General features: G+C 34.4%; 2 protein-coding genes across 3 annotated transcripts; both read left to right on the top strand.

The window, feature by feature from the left end:
• The first annotated feature begins 326 nt into the window (after positions 1-326).
• LOC115989630 (phosphoinositide phospholipase C 6-like) lies at positions 327-5,557 on the top strand. 2 transcript variants are annotated; one of them, XM_031113425.1, is made up of 9 exons: positions 327-846; positions 1,670-1,869; positions 2,750-2,885; positions 2,970-3,203; positions 3,306-3,523; positions 3,647-3,764; positions 4,500-4,652; positions 4,743-4,829; positions 5,091-5,557. In XM_031113425.1, exons 1-9 carry the CDS (start codon positions 526-528, stop codon positions 5,382-5,384), a joined length of 1,761 nt encoding a protein of 586 aa, XP_030969285.1. In that variant the 5' UTR covers positions 327-525; the 3' UTR covers positions 5,385-5,557. The 2 variants fall into 2 exon arrangements, with proteins under 2 accessions (XP_030969285.1, XP_030969294.1); XM_031113434.1 differs by lacking the exon at positions 327-846 and adding an exon at positions 1,104-1,243.
• A 2,218-nt stretch (positions 5,558-7,775) lies between these two features.
• Positions 7,776-19,827, top strand: LOC115989648 (phosphoinositide phospholipase C 2-like). Its single transcript, XM_031113451.1, has 9 exons — positions 7,776-8,501; positions 11,887-12,083; positions 12,762-12,897; positions 12,978-13,208; positions 13,314-13,498; positions 17,769-17,886; positions 18,667-18,822; positions 18,919-19,005; positions 19,370-19,827. The coding sequence occupies exons 1-9, from the start codon at positions 8,187-8,189 to the stop codon at positions 19,667-19,669; spliced, it is 1,725 nt and encodes a 574-aa protein (XP_030969311.1). The 5' UTR covers positions 7,776-8,186; the 3' UTR covers positions 19,670-19,827.
• Positions 19,828-21,931: the final 2,104 nt, after the last annotated feature.

Raw genomic sequence — 21,931 nt, forward strand, 5'->3', positions numbered from 1 at the left:
ATGAAACGTGGATCATCACTATCAATAACCTTAAAATAATAAAATAATAATAAAACCTCGATATGGTCACCCTTAAAATACTAATATATTAATAAATAATTATCATAATTGATGTTCATTATCTCCATGAACGTGATGGTAATTTAAAAAAGTGAAAGGCCGCCCCCAAAGGTGAAGCGGTTTTTTTTTTTTTTTTTTTTTAAAGAATACTAATATTTTAACAAAAGAGAATGGAGAAGGTAAAGCGTGTTTGAAGACCAAGTATTTCAACAAAAGAGAAAGGAGAAGGTAAAACGTGTGGGAACACCTTAACGACGTAGTATTAAACAATATTAAAGATACACATCTAACAAGAAAACAAAAAGTCTCCAGAAAGAAAGAAACAGAGTTACAGACACAGACAGTTCATAACTACTCCATTCAAACCCAAACTCCTATAAAATTTTTAGTCTCACAAAGCACAACCACATTCACAAACCTCTCAGGCTTTGACCTATTTTGAGTTTCAGAGTCAGGGAGATAGATATGGGGACGTATAGGATTTGTATGTGTTTTAAGAGGAAATACAAGGTGAAAGAGACAGGTCCACCACAAGAAGTGAAGGAAGCTTTTAAGAAGTACACAGAAGGTGGGAACCAGATGACGGTGGAGCAGCTGACTCGCTTCTTGGTTGAGTTTCAAGGCGAGAGTGGCGCATCCACCTCAGACGCCGGCCAGATTGTAGAGCAGCTCTTGCAAAAGCGCTACCCTGTTGGCACCAAGTACACCAAGAAATACACTCTCACCCTTGATGATCTTAACCGTTACTTGTTCTCTCCTGACCTTAATCCCCCTATTGGAGATCAGGTACTACTTCTTTTATCATTTCTGCTTCTCGTTTCTCTGTTTTGTTCATTTGGGTTAGAGTTGTTGATGGAAAAGAACTTGGATTTTGAGAAAATGTGTCATATAAAGAGATTAGTTTAGTAATTTGATCATATGGGATAGTTAAGTTTTCCATTCTTGATAAATAAAATTTCAAACTTTATTACTTTTTTTTGGAAGAAAAAGAAAACGATTTCCTCTGTTTTCTCAGTTGCCAAATATAGGGAAGAGATCATGACATTGATGAGGAAGAGGTGGTCACATAGAAGAGTTCAATTTAAGCAATTTGGGAAGTGCGTCTCAATGATTTATTCAGTTTGTAGTCAATTTTCTACTTGAGTATGCTCTGAGGACCAAATTCAGACGGCAACTTATGAGTGTATGTGATGCAAAAGCTTATAGCTATAGATTGCCCTTTAATAAGATAACGAGTTAGGATACTTAATTTGATAAGAATTTGAGATTTAAGATTTAGTGTTTTTAATGAAGCCGCTTGGGTATTTGACATTTAAAGAAGCCATAATTCAATGTACAGTGTAATCAGAAAATGAGGAAATAAAATTTACATAAAGTTGTTGATGTTTTGGATTATAATTTATAAGTGAGGATGTACTTCAGTTTGTCTTATTCTATGCAATCCCTTCTCTTGCTTTAACAACAGAAAGACCAATAAAGTTACACCATCGTGGCTTTTTCTTTCCAATTTCCGTTCTTTAGTCCTGTTATTTAGTATGAGATCCAGAACTAGTTTTAACTTCTTATCAAGGCAATCACTGTTTGACACTTGATATATATTTCCTTTCAGGTTTACCAGGATATGACTGCCCCATTGTCTCATTATTTCACCTATACTGGTCATAATTCATACCTGACTGGTAACCAAATCAATAGCGACTGTAGTGTTGTCCCAATAATAAAGGCATTGAAGAGAGGTGTAAGAGTAGTGGAGCTTGATATCTGGCCAAGTGATGACACGACTCATGGTGTTCATGTTTACCACGGATGGTATGTGAATTATATCCTAGCTCTGAATTTATTAGATTGTGTCACTTTTGATTATCCCTGAGATGTCAAAATTGTACAAGAGTTTCCCTTTAAACCATTATGCATTCTCTTTCTCCAAGATTGGTTGACAGTGAAACTGAACGGCGTATGATTTGACATTTTGGATGTACACTGTCATTGGAGATTCAACTTGGTAAATTTGTATCCGATTCCAATTATTATGGGTTGCACTTTGATCAGTTTTAGCCAGTTAAGTGCAGTTTTAAAGCAGTCATGGTGGTTGAAAGTTATCATTCAAGTCATTTCGGCCTAGGGAAGCCTTAGAGAGTAGATGTAGGAGTACATTTCTTGGGGTTGGAGGATTCAGAAAGTCATCATTAAAATTGGTTAGAGGAGACTGAGAAGCCTGTTGAAATTTATGGAAATCTTCTATGTTTTTGAGAAATGGTTTGTAAATCCTTGTCAAGTATCTTGGTTTAGTTGATCCCTACCCTGGCCAACTATGAAGGTGCCATAATAGATCCTTTATACTAGTGCATATATATATATATATATATATATAAGGTTGCTTTTCTTAATTGATTATCTAAAGAAATCTTATATACTATTTAAAAACAGCTACCACTGCTAACTAGACTTGGGACCAGTAATAGCCAGTCATGTTCATAGCTTTCTTGCAATAATATTAACATAATGTGCAAATGAGAGAATCGATGACCATTTGCCTTTTATCTGTTCTTTTCATTTTTTTTTTCTTTGATTAAGTGCATTTACTTGAAATTTGAGTTAACTCCATTCCTTGTTCTTTTTTTTGGATTTTTTCTTATATAATTTCAAATCATGCCTGGATTTTGTTTAAAGAGTGCATTTATAAATGTAGGACCCTGACTACTCCAGTGGAAATTATTGAATGCTTGAAATCCATTAGAGAGCATGCCTTTTCTGCATCACCATACCCTGTCATAATCACTCTTGAAGACCACCTTACCCCAGATCTCCAGGCTAAAGTAGCCCAGGTTATTTTTTCAATATCTTCTATTAACTATAACCACCCTCCTTATTTAGAATCATAGTCTAACAATTGCATTTTTATGTTTTAGCTGATCACGCAAACATTTGAAGATATGTTGTTTTATCCTCAACCTGAACGTTTAAAAGAGTTCCATTCGCCAGAAGAACTGAAATATCGGATTATTATTTCAACCAAACCTCCAAAGGAATACCTGAAAGCTAAAAGTGAAAAGGGAAATAAGCCACATGAAGAAAATGATTCTGATGAAGATGCTTGGGCTAAGGCACCATCAGACCTCACAACTGATCAAGAAGTTGTTACGGTGTGCTAAAAAATGAAATTTACCACATCTGAACTTCATTTCTGCCTAGTAGCCCACCTATTAGGTTTTTAATTTTATAAATCTTGCTCTATTGGCTTGCAGAGTGGTAGTGATTCAAGTCCTGATGAGGATAATGATGACTGTGAATCACGTCTACCAGGAGTATGTACATACAAGAGTTTAATTGCTATTCATGCTGGAAAACCCAAGGGTGGTCTAAAGGAGGCATTAAAAGTTGAACTTGAGAAAGTTAGACGCCTTAGTTTGAGTGAACAAGCACTTGAAAAGGCTACTTCATCTCATGGAACGGATGTTATTAGGTACTAATCAATTTTCTAGCACAAGACTTTTGAAATAATATTTTGACAATCTCTGCTAGTTTTTTTAGTTTCTACCAAGTTTTCTAACTGATTGACACTGATGCTTTCAATTCCCATCTATAGATTTACTCAAAGAAATATCTTAAGGGTGTACCCAAAGGGTACTCGCCTTAACTCCTCCAACTACAACCCGCTAATTGGTTGGATGCATGGAGCTCAAATGGTTGCATTTAATATGCAGGTCTGGTACAATTTGATGCACCAAAGTTTTTATTACTGTTCATTTTAGCTTAATGTGTTTAGATGTTGCTATCAAAAAAATGTGTTTAGATGTTTAAATTTTGTTTCATTCCTCACTTCCGTGTTTGTTAATGTTGTGCTATACTATTATAAGCATTAAGAAAAATGAAAAGGTTGCCTGCGGTTAGATTGGAGCAAGATATTGAGTTTTATCATGAATTGAAATTCCTCTTAAGAAATTTTCTGTTCCTTATGACATTTAAGTGTCTTGGTAAAGGTTTTCCTCACTTTCCCCATTCTCAAATCTTCTCTGGTTAGCAGAATTTCCCTAATGTGAACGATTAAGGTAAACAGATGGGAAATTTTTTTTTCTCTCATATGCTTGTATCTAAAGATCATCTTTAATTGTCAGAATACACTTAGTATCTTGTCTGTAATTTTGTCATGTCATTAATGAAGAGTGGCAGTAACCACTTTAAAGGAATTGAAGTTTTACCTAAACTTTAACTCAATTCATGAAAAGATCCATTTTAAAATAGAGAAATGGGTGGAGGGAGGAGATCACTTTTAAAATGACTAGCATCATATGTTAGTCATTGAAGTGGTTGGAACGCTCAAGGACAAAATAATTCCAAGAGGGAAAAAGTTACATGCTAACAGTGGTTATAACATAGTTTGGTACTTGTTGGATCTATTTCTTATTTCCCTAGTAAGGCTGACTTTGGTTCAATTGCAGGGATATGGTAAATATCTTTGGTTGATGCATGGGATGTTTAGATCCAATGGAGGTTGTGGTTATGTGAAGAAGCCTGATTTTTTAATGAAATTGGGTCCAGATAATTCAGTGTTTGATCCCAAAGCAAAATTGCAAGTGAAGAAGACTTTAAAGGTGAGCACATTGTCAAAGTAAAGCCAGTTCTGCATTCTCTTGATAGCTAACTTATTCTTTTTTCTCATGACTCATCATGTTACCTGACAGGTGAAGGTTTATATGGGAGACGGGTGGCATTCGGATTTTTCACAAAGACACTTTGATTCGTTTTCACCCCCAGATTTTTACACGAGGGTAAGTTTGTGTGCCTTATCTGCATGATAAAATATTAATCTACCGTTTCCTATGATCTTCAATTTATTGCATAAGGTATTTTTTTCTAATGATTTGTAGAATATGGTAACATTTTGATGTTGAAAATCATTATTCCAAAGTAATCCCAAACCTTAATCTTGCAAATATGCAAAATGTAATATGCACGGTAGTTTCTAGGCTCTGAGGATTTTTTCTATATTCTGCTTGGCATGAATTTATCAAAGCTACTTTGTACAACAGGTTGGCATAGCAGGAGTGCCAGCCGATAAGGTAATGAAGGAAACAAAGACAAAACAAGATGATTGGTCTCCTGTTTGGGATGAAGAATTTATATTTCCATTGACTGTTCCCGAACTAGCTTTGCTTCGAGTTGAAGTTAATGAGCATGACATTTCTAGGAATGATGATTTTGCTGGCCAAAATTGTTTGCCAGTTTGGGAATTAAGGCCAGGGATCCGTGCAATCCCCCTTTTTAACCGTAAAGGAGAGAAGTACAACTCAGTGAGGCTACTTATGCGATTTGAGTTTATCTGAGCAAGGTTTTCTTTTTTGTGTATTTACTTTGGTTGATTTCTCCCACTATCCAATGTTTTTTGTTAATTGTTATTGTCATGTAAGTTTTAATCTCTCTCTCTTTGTGGTGCTTGTAAAGCTGTTATTCTTAACCACTATAATTGATTTGTGGATTTAAGCATCCACTTGATTTTTGGGTTCTTCAATTAAAATTGTATATATGACCTATTGCGTCGAAAGTCTTATGTTTGTGCTTATTCACAATTATGCACATAGGGACTGGTTCCGACCACAGGTGGAATATTCAATACATGAACTTTTAAATGCGAAGATCAAATGGATCAAATCGTAGTACATATGTATTTGTATGTTAAAAATGTTAAGAGAGACAAAATAGAGAGAACATTATGTTGTAGTCTTGTGTTGTATGAACGATACTCTTCTAAAAAGAGTGAAATATTCCAGTTATAAGGTGTCCCTGGTGAGGTTTCATTTTTAGCTATACATACCATCAGAATGTTCTCCATCCTATTGTAAACACCTCTCCAATATACAAGAAATGATTGATTTTAGGACTGTCATCTAAGAATGCAGACTAGGCAAGATCATCTTCAAATAGAAGGTCCATCATGGGATATTGGCATGCAACATTAAATGTAAGAAGCAAATATAGTTGCTCGGTCTAGTGCAGAAGCAGAAAACAAGGGGATGGCACATACTGCTACAGAACTAACTTGCTTTTACAAAACTTTCTTCCAAAGTTTTGCTTTATAGTACCTTATCCTAATTCCTATGTCCTATCTCACTATAATCAAGTCATTATACACATTGTGTCCAACCATGTGTTCCATGAAAGGACCAAACACATTGAAATAGATTATCATTTTGTGAGAAACAAGATTCTAAGAGGAGCCATTGCTATCATTTTCCAAAGGCATTATGTAGGAGTAGACTAGATTCTATTTGTTCCAAACTGAGCTTATATAACATATCTGCTCCAACTTGAAGGGGAATGTTATAAGAGTATTAGGGAGACAATATAGAAATAACACTGTTTTGCACTCTCTTATTGTATGTGGTACAATTCTAGAAGAGTCTGGAATATTCAGATGATGAGTTTGTCCAAGGGAGGTATCCTCAATAGGTGTCACCATCAAAATATCCCTTCCTCGTTCTATTGTAGTCACCTCTTTCCATATATAAGTAATAATTAGTATAACCATACATAAGTAATGAATAATATGAATGCTAGTATCTAAGAATTTCCAATTCCTCCTTTTAGGGTGTATGATGTCATCATCTTCAATTCATCATTTATCTATTCTTTCTTTTATCATTATCATTTCTTCCTCCTTTTTTTCCAACACCACTCTAACAAGTATTTGCATCAGCTCATGCAATTTTTTTATTATTTTATTTTAGTATAAAAACTTACTTTTTCTATTTTACGCAATCACTTTTCAAAAACACACATATCATATTATCTATTATACATCCTACTTTTTATTTAAATAATTATTTTTCATTCATTTTTTATTATTATCTTCATAGAGAGAGAGAGAGAGAGAGAGAGAGAGAGAGAGGGGATCCGATGAGAGCAAGAGGTGAGAGAAAAAAAATTAATATAATGAAAGACAGCTAATATTAGCAATTTAGCAAATTTATACATTTTTAACTTGACTAATGTAGCTGCTTTTGGAATAGTGTAAAATTAAGTTTTTTTTTATTTTTTTGCATATTGTTATGTAAATGCTCTAAGGGGCAATATTCATGTCATACTGATATTCACACCCCACTTTGTGATTGTTGATACATTTACTGGCACAATTATCAAATGGAGTACAGACAAAAAGTCGAACCAGGAGAAGCCGTTCATTTTCTCTTTTTTAGAATGGAATTGAATTCAACTTTGCCGCTATCCAACTTTTTCAGATGTCTTCTGTATGGTGATTGGTGAAAGAGAAAGAAAGCAAGGGGCAAGGGGGCATATGGGGCCATTGAATTATGGTGGGAGTTTTTATTCTTCTCAATTTGAAGCTTACTTTTCGCAACTTGGGTTCTTATTTTCTTGAATTAGAGGTGGGTGTTTACTGTCCCTGCCCCACCATTCCCAACCTTGTATTCTGCTTTCTTTACGGCACAAACCCAACACAAGCAATCTCTTCCTTATTATCCAGAGAAAAGAAAGAGATAAGTATCAGTTTTATTTACACACTTTCTTTACATACTTCTTTTACACACCATTGTAATGTCACATTCAATTATCACATTTACTAATGTAATTTTTTTTAAAAAAAAAGTAGTTTCAACATTTCAATCTATGAAGTTATTTTTAATAATTACTCTTTATTATCATACTAAGACACATTTTTTATTAATGTCTATTAATGTAATTCAACAACAACAATATAGATGAAAGATGCGTGTAAGAAGTTACATGTTTCCTGTAGATATAATGATTATTATAAGAGCGTTAGAATAGTTTGATTCTCATAGAGATACCGATTGCTTTGGTTACATTGAATATTATAATAGCGTGTTTCTTGCTTTGGTTACAAAAAGGAGTAAGGAATGTATACTGTTTTACCTTCCTTATTACATATCAATTTACATGAGAACATATTCTCACTTTGCCCAGACGCCATTCTTGAGAAGTACCCAAGTTTTCACTCCACAGATATTACACAGAAACAAGAAGCATTATAAACTTTTCTCTCTCTCTCTCTTCCTCTCTCTCACAATATAAACATAGCGCAAGGGAGTAACAGAGGCCATTAGAAACATCAACAACCACAAGTTTCAATCCCGTCTCTTGTGTAAAAAATGGCTTATAAGCAGCATTTCAAGTTCTGCTTCTGTTTCAAGAGAATGTTCAAGCTCAGGGAGGCTGAACCTCCGGAAAGTATGAAGATCCTATTTCAACAATATTCGGAAAATGACATCATGACCGTTGATCACCTGCACAGGTTCCTCATTGAGGTTCAAGGAGAACAAAATGCCAGCAAGGACAGTGCTCAGGCCATCTTCAACAGCACCCACAAGCTTCTCAAATTCTTGCCAAGGAAGGGTCTTACTCTGGATATTTTTATCCGATATCTTCTGAGTGACGATCAAAATGGCCCTCTCCGTCCTCTTGGGGTAATCTTCTGTAGTTATATATTTTCATGTTTATAAGCAGTAGAAGATCTAAATTATTATATATCATTTTTATATGTGCATGAATATTATTATATGAAAAATGATATGTATACAATATTTTTACAATAAATCTTAAGTGGCAGGTTGTTATTGGTTGTTGTTGTTAAGGCAAAAAAGTAATCTTAGTGCTAAGTTCAAATTTGAACCAATAACAACTAATAACTTATGATTTGTTGTAAAAATATTATGAACGTAGCACCTCTACCTCTCTTATTATATAGGTGATGCTATAGACACAAAAATTTTAATATTTTCTTTTTTACTTGCTAGGGTGATAAGTCATGCATGAGATAATATCACTTTCATATATATATAGACTTATCATTAACATTATTTTTATTGTATACTAATTATAATAAGAAAATTCAACTAGTAAAGTTTATTTTCTTTTTCTTTTTCTTTTTTGGAACTATTTTTACATATTAATTAATGTCTTAATATGATGATAAGAGTAATTATAAGAACTTATGCCATTTGAAATCTTACCATGTATATAAAGAATATTGTGAAAAATTTGATATCACCAGCCTTATTAGTATCTAATTTCGCTATTCCTTGTCTGTTTCTATCTTGACTTGCTAGGTAGGTTTTTATATTTTGGTTAAATTTCATTAATTATCCCTGTGGTTTGGGCAAATACTAAGCAGGTCCAAAACTTTTTAAAAACTAACCAACTTAGTCCTGAGCAAAATTTGGTCCTAAATTGGCTTTAAGAACGTTAACCACTCTTGACTCTTCTCTCTCCTTTGTCGCTTCTTCTTGCCCCTCTCTCATTCTAACTCAGACCAAAAAACAAAACCCACCACAGCCCACAAATCTACTAGTTGAGACCACAACCACCACCTCACCACCATTGCAACAAAGCCAACCACCACAAACAACCACAAATTAGAACTCAAATCATCGCAGACCCACGCTCACAACCACCCAAATCAAAACAATCCAAAAACCCACTGCCAAAGCAAACCACACTAAAACAATTTCAGCCACCCAACAATGCAGATTTGAAAGGACACTCACTAAATTCAAACACAAACAGCATCCAAGTAGAAGAGAGACCAGGTTTGAAATGTTCACATAAACAGGAAATACACAAACACACACCATTCATAAACCCACACCCAGAAATTTCATCAAAACGCAACTCTTCTCAAACCTAAACCCATCATCAACGAGACCCCCAAACAGACAACCACCACCACCATTTCAAAAAGAAAAAAGAAAACCAACCCATAGAGAAATACCAAATCAAACCCAGCAACCAAACACAACAAATACCCAAGCCAATCCTCAACCATAGAGTATAGAAACCAAGATTCAACGCAGATCGTGGTGGCAACTGGCAAGCAACTCTTGCCCAACAACCTCGCTGAGACCATCGCCGATCACCGTTCCTCCCTCTGTAGCTTCTTCCAGTGAGCAATTGTCAATTTATCAAACACCTTCCGTGGCTCTCCACGCCACGCTGACGACACCATTGAAATCGCCCTCAAGCCCTTCTTACTTGCCTTCAAGAATGTCACCGCGGTGTTTGGCTCGGTGGAGTGGTGTAGAGGACCTGATGGACGACGTAGCTCATCAAATGTGTGATCCAGTGGAATATATGAAAGGGCTTAGGGATGATATGTGTTGTGGTGGGTTTTATTTTTTGGTCTAGATGATACTGTGTGTTGTGGTGGGTCAGTTTCATAGAGAGGAACGGCAGATAAGAGAGGAGAGAGAAAAGGGAGTTTAGGACTAAATTGGATAGGTTTAAAAAGTTTTGAACTTACTTGCTATTTGTTCAAATCTCAGGGATAGTTAATGAAATTTACCTTTTTTTTTTTTTTTTTTTTTTTTTTTTAAGGGAATGCCTGGTTTATGAATCTTGTCTACATAATTGTGCAGTTGGCCCGGCAATTATTTGTACAATTGAATATAAAGTCTGCCATCTGTTACGTACCCATTAATTTGATAGAAAGTGGTACGTACGTAATATTTATAAAACAAATTTTAGGTGATAAACTTCTACTTGATTTAATTTAAATTTATTATTGAAATTATTATCTTATTTATTAATAATAGTAAATAACAACGTATCACTTAAGATTTGTTATGAATATGTTGTAAATATAATATTTCTTTTATTTATTAGTTATGAAAAGTGTTACGTCTATAATATTTTTCATAACAAATCCTAAGCAGTAGGTTGTTATTAATTGTAATTTGAACACACCACTAAACTTACTTTTTTTAACCACTAGCAACAACCTAACACTTATAATTTGTTGTGAGAGTGCTATAAAAATATTGGGATTTCTCATTAGGTATTTCATGTTTGTAGGGAATTACTATGTTTATAGCTATAGGAAGTTGTTAATTGAGTTGTATTTGGATTGTATTGTTAGTGTTAGTGGTGTTCTTGGTTTTAGAAGCACAATTATTGTGACCATAAGTTTAGGAGAAGTGCTTCACTATTTCAGGTTTTTAACGTTACTTTGTTGTATTTAAATAGCTGAAGTTATTTTTAATAAATCATCAGAGAGAATTTTAATCCAAGTTGGATCTAAATTGGTTTCTAGAATTTAGGATTTCCTCAATCAAATCCAAACTTATCTTTTGTTTAATTTTTTATTCTCACTATGGACCCAAGTGATTCATTAAAAGCAACCAAATTCTTTTATTTTTTTTATTTAAGTTTTTCTTTTCTCCTCCCCAAAAATTGTGTATGCATCACTATCCAAAGTATCTTTTTCTTGGTCAGATTCTTTTTCTTTTTCGGCCGGAATCAGACTTTTTCTTTCTTTGTTGTCCCATGACCAAAGTCTTTTACGATTCATCTCTTTTTGGGTCATTGCTTGTAACATCGGCCATATTGTTGCTGGCCTTATATTAAATTGGATCTGACTATGTTTTTACGGCCTATATTGGGCAATGTTCTTAAATGTTCGGTCCATCCAAAAAATAAAGTGATGTTACATGTCATTCAACATGGGAAAAAAGAGAGACAAGAAAATGTCTAGTTGCTTGCAAGAGTTTTTAGGAAAAACCAAAACGAAATAGTACAAAATTTAGGTATAGTTTTTTAGGTGCTTGTATCTTATCCTTAATTAAATTCAAATATGTGATTGTAATGACCAAAGTAATATAAACAATGTTCTCCTTCCCTAAACACAATGTATTTCAACCATGTGTCATATTGATAAATGTAACTAGTTGGTTGAATTAGAAAACTATTTCTTCTTCTTTTTTATTTTTTTAGAAATGAATTAGAGAAACTTAAGTTAGAACAACTTCAAAGTTCATTTTTTTACCTTATCTAAGATAAGACTATTTTTATATGCAGGTGCACCACGACATGAGTGCTCCACTGGCTCATTATTTCTTATACACAAGCCATAACTCCTACTTAACTGGTAATCAAGTCAGCAGTGACAGTAGTACCGGCCCCATCGTAGACGCACTAAAAAGAGGTGTAAGAGTAATTGAATTGGATTTATGGCCAAACTCGAAGAAAAATGATGTTGAAGTTCGTCACGGAGGGTATGATGTTTTAGTTTTTATTTGAAGTAGTGCCCAACTTTAACTTGGTGTTATCTAGAGTTGCTTTAATTTTACTAACTGCTTCGTTTTGTTGGTGATACAGTGATACTAGCCAAATTCTTTTTGCAATTTACAATTTGCAAACTCTTGTTTAGCTTCTGCATGGACTTTCTAAACCTCCTCTAGATAAAAGAGGGTAAATTTATAATTACATCTCTAGATGTTTGGAATTTAGAGAATGTCCTCTAATACCATTTGTTATGACCCAAGAAAAAAGTATAGTGACATCTACCCAAAATGGTTAGTTGTAATTGGAATTCTTTGTAATCACTTTATAAACCCAAAATTCACCAAGCAAACATTCAAGATATCACAATGCAACTTTTCTTTTTCTTTTTCTTTTTTGGTAAAAAAAATTAAAGAATGCAAGGCAAGCAAGATCATCCATTCCTAGAAAGTTGTCTACCATTTGATAGCAAAGATCAAATACAAAAATAGTAGTAAGAAGCCTGAATGACATGATGTTTGAGAAAAATAAAACCATGCCTATAAGATCTTTTCCCTTGAGAAGTTTATCTTCAAATGCATCCAACTTATTCTTTTCACATGGTTCACATCTTAGATAGATGAAAAAGGTACCCTTCTACTTCAATTAATTGATTTTCTTTAAAACTGTAGGACTCTGACTCGTCCTGTGGACCTCATCAAATGTTTGCATGCTATTAAGGAAAATGCATTTTCGGCCTCTGAATATCCTGTTGTGATTACTTTTGAAGACCACTTAAAACAAACTCTCCAAGATAAAGTAGCCAAGGTGAGTAAAATAACTTTTCCATTCTTAAGGTTTAATTAAAGAAACGATTTTTCATGACTGCTCATGTTTTTTTCTTGTAGATGGTCACTAAAACATTTGGAGAAATGCTATATCGCAATGATGCAGAAAATTTAGAGGTGTTCCCTTCACCGGGATCTTTGAAGAGAAAAATTGTGATATCAACTAAGCCACCAAAGGAATACCTTGATGATGAGAGTTCAATGGAAATAGAAGATTCACAAAAGCAGGGATCTTCTGATGAGGAACAAACTCAAAACACATACAAAAAGAAACTTGGAGCGACTGACAAGGTGCAAATGAAATGGAGTACGCTAAGTTAGCTTAGCCACCATATATGCAATTATTGCACAAATAATTAATTATTTAATTGCCCTCTACCCACTTATTGTCAGCAGGTGCTGCTTGATGAGGATGAAGACCAAATTTTCCCTGAATACAGGAGTTTAATTGCCATTCATGCAGGAAAGCCCAAAGGTGGAATAGATGACTGTTTGATTGATACTAATACAGTTAGACGTCTCAGCTTGAGCGAGCAAGAGCTTGAAAATGCAGTAAAAACACATGGAGCTGCTATTATCAGGTGACTAAATATTTCTGTAAAATACTGTCGAAACAGCCTCCCCTCTCTCTCTCTCTCTATATATTTATATATGTGTGTGTAAGCGCGCACACGTGTGTGCAAAGACATGGGTACTTTTCTAGGTCATAAAACTACACATGTAAGATCTCTTCCTATTCAAAATCAAATCCTCTAACTCCTTTTAATATGTGGCATTTATTTGATTTTATGTGGTTTACATGGTTTTTTATATGGCCATTAGATTTTTTAACACTTAAATGTTTCACATTTGACTAAACATTGAAGGATTCATATTGGAAAGAATCGTTTCCAAAACCAAACTTGCTTTTTCATTTTTTTTTTGTGATAATGGCAATCAAGATTAATGGTGTTAAAGTTGTGGTTGAAAAAAGAAATGAGAATTAAAGTGTCGAAGTAAGAATTTAACGTCGTTTGGCTTGATAACTTATGTCCTCAGGAGAAAGTCCTTGACTCCAATATCTTTGCTATTGAAGAGTTCTTTTACAATGAACTTAATGTTTATATGGTAGAGAACTCTAGTTTAACCCTAGACTAATGTAAGGTTAGTTTACTTTTATCTATTAGAACATGGGCTCACAATAGGTTTGTGCTACTTAGGTAAATATATCTCGAACACTTTCTCTCAAACTTAAGATAAAACCTTGAGCTTATAAGGTTTTGAATGTATATTGTGACCAAGCTAGAAAAGCGCAAGACAGATGTCAATTGTAGTGAATGACCATAATTGATGATGATGGATGACACCAATTTCTATAATATACATCAACAAATGGAAACATCATGTGTAGACCATGGTGCTAAGTGGTTTGTAGGACACATCTTCCCTCAGAAGACTCAAGAGTAATCACAATCACATGGTGATTCAAGATGTTGGCAGATATGAACAAATGTGGCCTAGAGATGTGACACATGGGCCTGCAAGATATTGACATGGTAGTTGGTGTGGTATTTATACTTACATGTTGATGACATGGTAGGTGACATGACACTAATATCTGGTTGATATGGTAAACTCCTATGTCAACATGTGGCAGAGCCAAGTCCACTATCATGATTGGTAGTATATCTAGGGTTGATGTGGCAGCACCTTGTGATGCCATGCTATGACACCTTTTTTGTATTATTATTATTAAAAAAAAAATTACTTAGAGCATTGAGTTTGAGCATGAGTATAGGTTTCCTCCAAACCTTTACTAAGCTAGAAGCCCAAGTTGCACTAAAAGCCTAACAATTCAGTGAAATAACACGTTCTTCTTTATTAGAAGAATTAGGTTCAAATCTTCATTCCCTCATAGTAGTAATTATCAAATTGATTAAATATGCCCAAGTTGGACTCACACGAGTCCTTGTTGTTGCATCAAATGGATGAGCCCGATTGTGCCAATTGAAGTTTTGGTGGTTTGGTTTGGGTAAGATAATGAAAACTGGATCTAATTTGTTGGAGATAGGGGCGGAACCAGGGAGGCGAGAGGGGGAAATTACCCCCCTTGAGCTTATAATAATGGTCTTTTATCATGGTTTAAAGTAGTTCACACATTGCACTAACATGAAGCTTCTCAAAAGCACCCCCAAAAAAAAAAAAAAAAAAAAAAACCAATACTATTTTCATCTATTTACTTTATCACATATTCGCTCTCCCCATGGTAAGAGCAATCATAGTAAGAAAGTTAAAAAATATAGCTTTTAGCAACTTAAAACATTACTTTATCTATTTTAACATCCCACTTTATAATAAAATTAACATCAAAAGTTTTATTTTAACATTCAACGCATCAAAATAATATAAACAATACAATAAATAACAATTACAACCATCAACACATTAAAATACTATTTTTTTAACACCACACATTAAAAAATTAATTTTGCTTTTTAAATTTTAAGCTACAATGAGCTGCTATCTATAGCTCATAGTAGCTAATACTCAATTTTTTTTTTTTTTTTTTTTTTTATAATTTACCTTCTTTGCTGTACAATACATTTTGAGAGTATTGGTTGCTAAATTGACTTTTTAGTCAATTTAGCAACCTTATTGGGGATGCTCTGTCAAGGACTCAGGAATCAAGATTGGATAGTAGGTCCCACAATTATTAAAAAAAAATAAATAAATAAATAAAGACCTTTTATGCCTTTGTACACGTTAGTAGAAGTATACCATTAAAACAGTACATAATATTTTTCACAATAAATTTTACGACTTTTAAGTTATCAAGTTTTTATTTATTTTTATTTAATATTACCATTGACACTATTTTACTGTCTACTATTTACAATTAAAAGAAACCTTACTTATTGCTAAAAGAAACCTTAGAGCATCTACTAATCTCTCTCTTCCATCTCTTCACATTTTCATAGTTTCAAACTTTGAATTTTTGCTATAATCCAAAATTTTAACTACTTAGATTAATAGAGGAAGAAAAGTTGAGATACGTATACAAGTTTGAAGGTATATTGCCCTTAACACTTTTGTATTTATTTATTTATTTATTTGAAGAAATCATCAAACTACGTGATTAAACTTTATACATTCAACTTAAGTTAATTTCTCAATTTAATTATCATTAACTATATACGTCGAGGGTACTTGAGTAAATTAAAACTAGGTATAAAAAATAAATTAAAGTTTACATTAATATTAGCTTGTGAGTGACAATTACATTAGCATATAATTGCTTATTTATTTTGTTATTAATATTGAATTTCTATTTTTTGGATTAATTTTACTTTCAATCTTGTCTTTTAATCTTTCTTCCCTTAAATTGAAATCCTAACTCTGCCATATGCGTATAGATTTCTAGCACTTTACACTTATGTGAGCACGATGGTTTGGTGACCATGAGTCTATTCTATTGTGATGAAGGAGGTTCCATTCGTAGACCAAAACAAGGAGAGACATAGAGCATACCAAATATGGGGACAAAATTTTTAAAATAATATTAAATTGATTATTATTATTATTATTTAAATTGGCACCAGTTTGAAACTTTGAAGTTATTTGGAAATCCAACCTCCTTCTTCTTCTGAAATCACGACATCTTAAGTAATTGTATCTCTTGGCTGGTAGATGAGTTTTAATTTTCTAAGAAAGAATTAAAGGCTTAGATCTATTGGCTTTAATAAGTTATTGAGTGATTGAAAGAAAAGAAAAAAGAAAAATAAACAAAATAAAGAATTTATCATGGTTCGGCCTAACCATCTACATCCACTATAGAGAGTCCATAAATGCTATATCTTTACTATTGAAGTGCTCTTTAACAATGAATTAATGTATGTTAGTTTTTTTTTTTTTTTTTTTTGCTCTGTTAGTACATGTGCTTTGAGTCTCTTGGATCTTAATATCTTTAACAAATGGAAATTAAGTACAATACAGTCTAGGGTACTAACTACTAACGCCTAAGAATCTTTCTAACGCGTGGTTGTGTGCATAAGGATCCTTTATCTAGGGCTGGCCCTAGGATTAGTCCACTTAGACCATGGCCTAGGGACCCTTACAAGAGAAAGGACCCCAAATGTTGGGGCAATAAGTGATTTTTTTCTTAATTTTTTTTTAAAATATGTATTAAAAGACACAAAATTTTAAATATTACTAGAAGAGCAAGACTTAGGTACAGTACTTAGTTGCTGTTTTTTAGGTTCCTCTCTTAAAATTCTACCATGTGGCTTTTTTTTCATGAATAGAAGTATATTTTTTTAAATTAAGTAGCCACTTGACAGAATCTTAAGAGGGGAACATAAAGAATGACACCTAAGATACTGTACATAAATTTTGTCTTTACTAGAAATACTATGAATTTTAGTATAATGGTCTTATAAATTGTTTTGTCACCAATGGCAAAAAGTAATCATCATTTTCACTCAAGTGAATTAATTAATCATATTAAAAGTGATACAAACACATAGGTATAACTCACTCTTAAAAGTTGGCTTGTAAGGAGAGGATGTCCAAGAACTTATATACACATTGTTAAACTTACACTTAATCTATATGAGACACTAGCATCGTAACAAAAAGTAAAAACAATTAATTATAATTTTTTTAGAAATTATAATATACAACCTTAACTAAATTGATGGAAATAAATTAAATATTATTAATGTGATATTTAATTATTAAAAAAGCCTAATAGCCTTAGGCCTCAAATTGAATTAACCTGGCCTGCTATGACCTAGGGGTAGAATACTACTATTTTATACCATCTTAATGATATGATGATGATCCATTATAAAATCTTGTGATTTTCTTCTTTAGGTTTACCCAAAGAAACTTGCTCAGGGTGTACCCTAAAGGTATGCGCTTGGACTCATCTAATTATGATCCTATGCTCGGATGGACGCATGGAGCTCAAATGGTTGCACTTAATATGCAGGTTAGACTTCTTCTTAAGACATAGTATCCATTTACATTTACTATAGAAGTTGTATATATAATCAATCATACACCTACAGCCATATATGGTTTCATACTTTCCAAGATAGGGTACACCTCGCTTCAAAAAATTAGCTTGATGTATATAGAGTGTTGCATTTAGTTTTATGAAATTGAAACTGGATTGTGTCGGGCATTTTTCTAGACCTCTTCTCTAGGCCCATTATGACATTCAATAAAGGACTCACCATTCTGTACATCCAATCACCTTAGCTTGAAGATATGATTTGATGATTGGTCAGGGCATGAAACTAAGTAATTTAGTTCTAAGAGGACATTTATAGGGATAATTTTACAGTTCTCTTATGTCCTAGGAGATCATGAACAGCTGATCAGCATGCCACAGATGTCTGCATTAGCCAGTCTAAATACCACGAGTCCAGAACTAACTTAGTATTACTACTCCATGATATGGAAATTGCTCATAAGACCATATTGGTACAGTCAACCTTTTTAACAATATAGTAATGTGAATTTGTGCCTTTGAGCTGCAAAGGGGTTTGAACTTCCCAGAAGAAATAATAACATAAAACAATTTGCCAGGACAAGTTTTACACTATTCTGCTATAATCAATTATTAACTGATTACAGATCAATTGCTCATTTCATATTGTATAAATTCAATTAATTTTCCATTCTTCATTTCTTTAAGCCTAGATATGTCCCATACTTACATGTAGAAATGCTTGCCTGTGCTCTTTTACCAACTTTTTCTCGACAGGGACATGCGAAGTTCCTTTGGATTATGAAAGGCATGTTCAGAGCCAATGGTGGTTGCGGTTATGTGAAAAAGCCTGACTTTTTGTTGCGTGTAGGAGATCCAAATAATAGGGTTTTTAATCCTAGTGCACCGCCACCAGTTCAAAAATTTCTGAGGGTGTGTTGTTTAGGCAGTACTTTTACTGTATTTGGTGTGTCCTTCCTTTTCTTTAATAGCTTTGCTCATCTAAATTATCTTCATGGTAACAACCAGGTAACTGTCTACATGGGAGAAGGGTGGAGTAGAGAATTCCGCCACACACACTTTGATCGATTTTCGCCACCTGACTTCTTTGTTAAAGTAACTACCTGTTTGCCATTCAGTTTATGGATCAACTTATTTAGCTTATGAATAACTTGTTAAGGACTTACCGTTTTTAAAGGTGCAGCTATGATTTTATACTAATCATAATCTGCTATTTCATATGTAAAGAATATAAAATTGAAATTTGTTGTGTCGGTAGTATTATTCTTAGCACAATCATAAAAGAATAATAATATATCTACTAGTAGAAAATCCGAGATCCGCTGATGTCTACTAAAAGAATTTAGTGCCAATAAAAATCTTCTTATGTTAATCTTAGTGTTCATCATTACCTGACTGTCTTGGTGATCTTGGAACATGAAAATGAAATAAATGTATTGACTAACTAATTTTCTCACAGGTTGCAATTGCTGGAGTCCCAGCAGATGAAGACAGGAAAAAAACGAGAGCAATTGAGGATGAATGGCTACCAGTATGGGATCAGAGCTTTGAGTTCTCACTGAGGGTTCCTGAATTAGCTGTTCTCCGGATTGAAGCTCTGGAGTATGACACAACAGGGGTACCTGACTTCGGGGGCCAAACATGTCTACCCATATCAGAGTTGAGAAACGGTATCCGAGTAGTTCCATTAAATGATAAGAAGGGAAACCAATACAAACATGTAAGACTTCTCATGCGATTTGAAATGAGATCTGCCTAAACTGATGTTCATGTTGTATATTACAAATTAAAGTTGCAGCAGAAGAACATTGTAGCCCAATATTAGCTGAACATTCTTACAAAAATGGATTTTCATGCGAGTATTCAAACAGATTTTTATGAAAACCACTGATGCATGTTCAAAACCATTGGGTGTACATACACGTATAAGTGAATTACCTACCGAAGTTCTACGTTGAATAATAATGACAAAAGTGAGTAATTAAGAGCACTCATATTAGTACTTGTATATAGAAAAAGTATCACATTTTAACCAATCAAGCTCAAAATCCATCCAAACTTGATTTCATAAGAGGTTTCTCTGTACCTAGGAAAGCTCTCCAACTAGTTTTCCTTATATAGTAGAATAGAGGTCCCTTTCTTAGAAAGGAGCAATAGTACTCCTTGGGATAACAAAGTTATCCTAAGGCTTGTTGGGTTTTTTTCCGGGGGTACTGGGAAACAGTGAAGCTTTGTATCCATTTGTGGTTTGGGGTAACTTTCTCATCACCATGGATGATCTGACCTCAAATTGGAACCGACTTACTTTATCAAAAAAAGAAGGTCCAAGTTGTTGCCTGAATGAGGAATTGAGCTCTCCAGAGTTCAGCATTGCTTCAAAATTCCTCACAAATGAACATTGATGCTATTGCAAAATCCTTCATTCCACTTTGGTGTTCAAAAAATGGATTCAGGGTACGTCACTTGGGGGACCACAGAGTATTGTTTGTGTTTGATAACAAAATGGAGGTGGACAGAGTGCTACAAAGTGAACCATGGACTTTTGACAAACATCTAGTAGTCATGGAGGGATACGATACTAATTCCTCGATTGACAAACTCAAGCTGGATAGGACTTCCTTTTAGGTGCAAGTACATGGCCTCTCGATTAAGTTTATGAATGTGAGGGCAGCGAAGAAGATTTGTGAGGTGCTGGGAAGGGTCATACCTACTGCCAATCCGAGGGAATCAGAGGGAGGAAATTTCATTCGGGTTAGAGTTTCAATAGATGTTACTGGTCCTTTATGCCGTGGACGTTTGGTTTCGATTGGTAAAGAAAAGCAAGTTTGGATTAGCTTCAAGTATGAGAGATTATCGAATATATACCATTGTTGTGGCTACTTTGATCATGATGACAAGGATCACGAAATATGGCTGAACAGTGAAGGATCGCTTGATCAAGAACAGAAGCAATTTGGGCCAAATCTCAGGGCAGCACTGTTCTCATATTCTCACAAACAAGTTATCCAAGTTCCTGGTTTCTACAAGTCTACACCAACGAAAAATCAGACCTCGGCAGAGAAGGAAACGGTGGGAAGTAAAACCAACGTGGAATTAAGAGAGAAGATGAAGGCTCAGGCAGAGGAACGCCGTGCACCACCGTCGAGTAGAGAAGAAACCGATGACCAAAGATGTGATTTAGTTGATGTGGACACCATGGAGTTAAGGCAAAACGTTACGAAATTAATGTCCCAAACGTCAGATACCTCCAATGATGCTCGAAAATTAAAATAGAATGAAGTCCATCCTTCAATTGTGCGAAGTGATGATATTCACTTTAATGAGGTAGGGGTAGTTTTAAAGGAGTTTGACTCATTAAAGAATCCTACCATACCAGAAAATCCCACATGCCCTGATCTACGTCCACATGCATCCACTGAAGATTGTCATGCACAACCAAAACCGAAGGGCATTATTACCTCACCAATTATTACGGAATTAAAACAGGATTTGAATTCAAAAGAGACCAGCTGCCAGGCACATGACAACCAAAAGAACCCTAGGGTTTCTACACAAGCCTCCAGGCCACGTTAGACTAGGATTGTACGTGTAAACAACAAACCAACAGAGGAACTATCACAAGGCAAACCGAGTAAGGGGAAAAGAACAACAGCACTCAGTGATGACCATTCCAAGTTACCAAATAAATGTTACCAGGTTTCAAGGAATGAGGAGGATGCCGATATCACATTGGTGGAGGCTGACACCCAGCCCCGCCAATTGCAATGAATTGCATAGTATGGAATTGTCGCGAGCTTGGGAACCTGCATACAAGGAAGGAGCTTGGAGAAATAATCCGGGCAAAAGATCCCTCTGTTGTGTTCATTGCCGAGACACAGGCAGAAGAAGCAAGGCTAGATACGATCCAACAAAACTTAGACTTTGAAAATAAGTGGGTGGTTCCAAAGGTGGGGCACGGTGGTGGTTTGGTTCTTTTTTGGAAAGCATCAATTAACTTGGTGGTGTCAAATTCATCCAAGTA

Source organism: Quercus lobata, chromosome 1 (assembly GCF_001633185.2).
Source record: "Quercus lobata isolate SW786 chromosome 1, ValleyOak3.0 Primary Assembly, whole genome shotgun sequence".
NCBI classification, from domain to species: domain Eukaryota; kingdom Viridiplantae; phylum Streptophyta; class Magnoliopsida; order Fagales; family Fagaceae; genus Quercus; species Quercus lobata.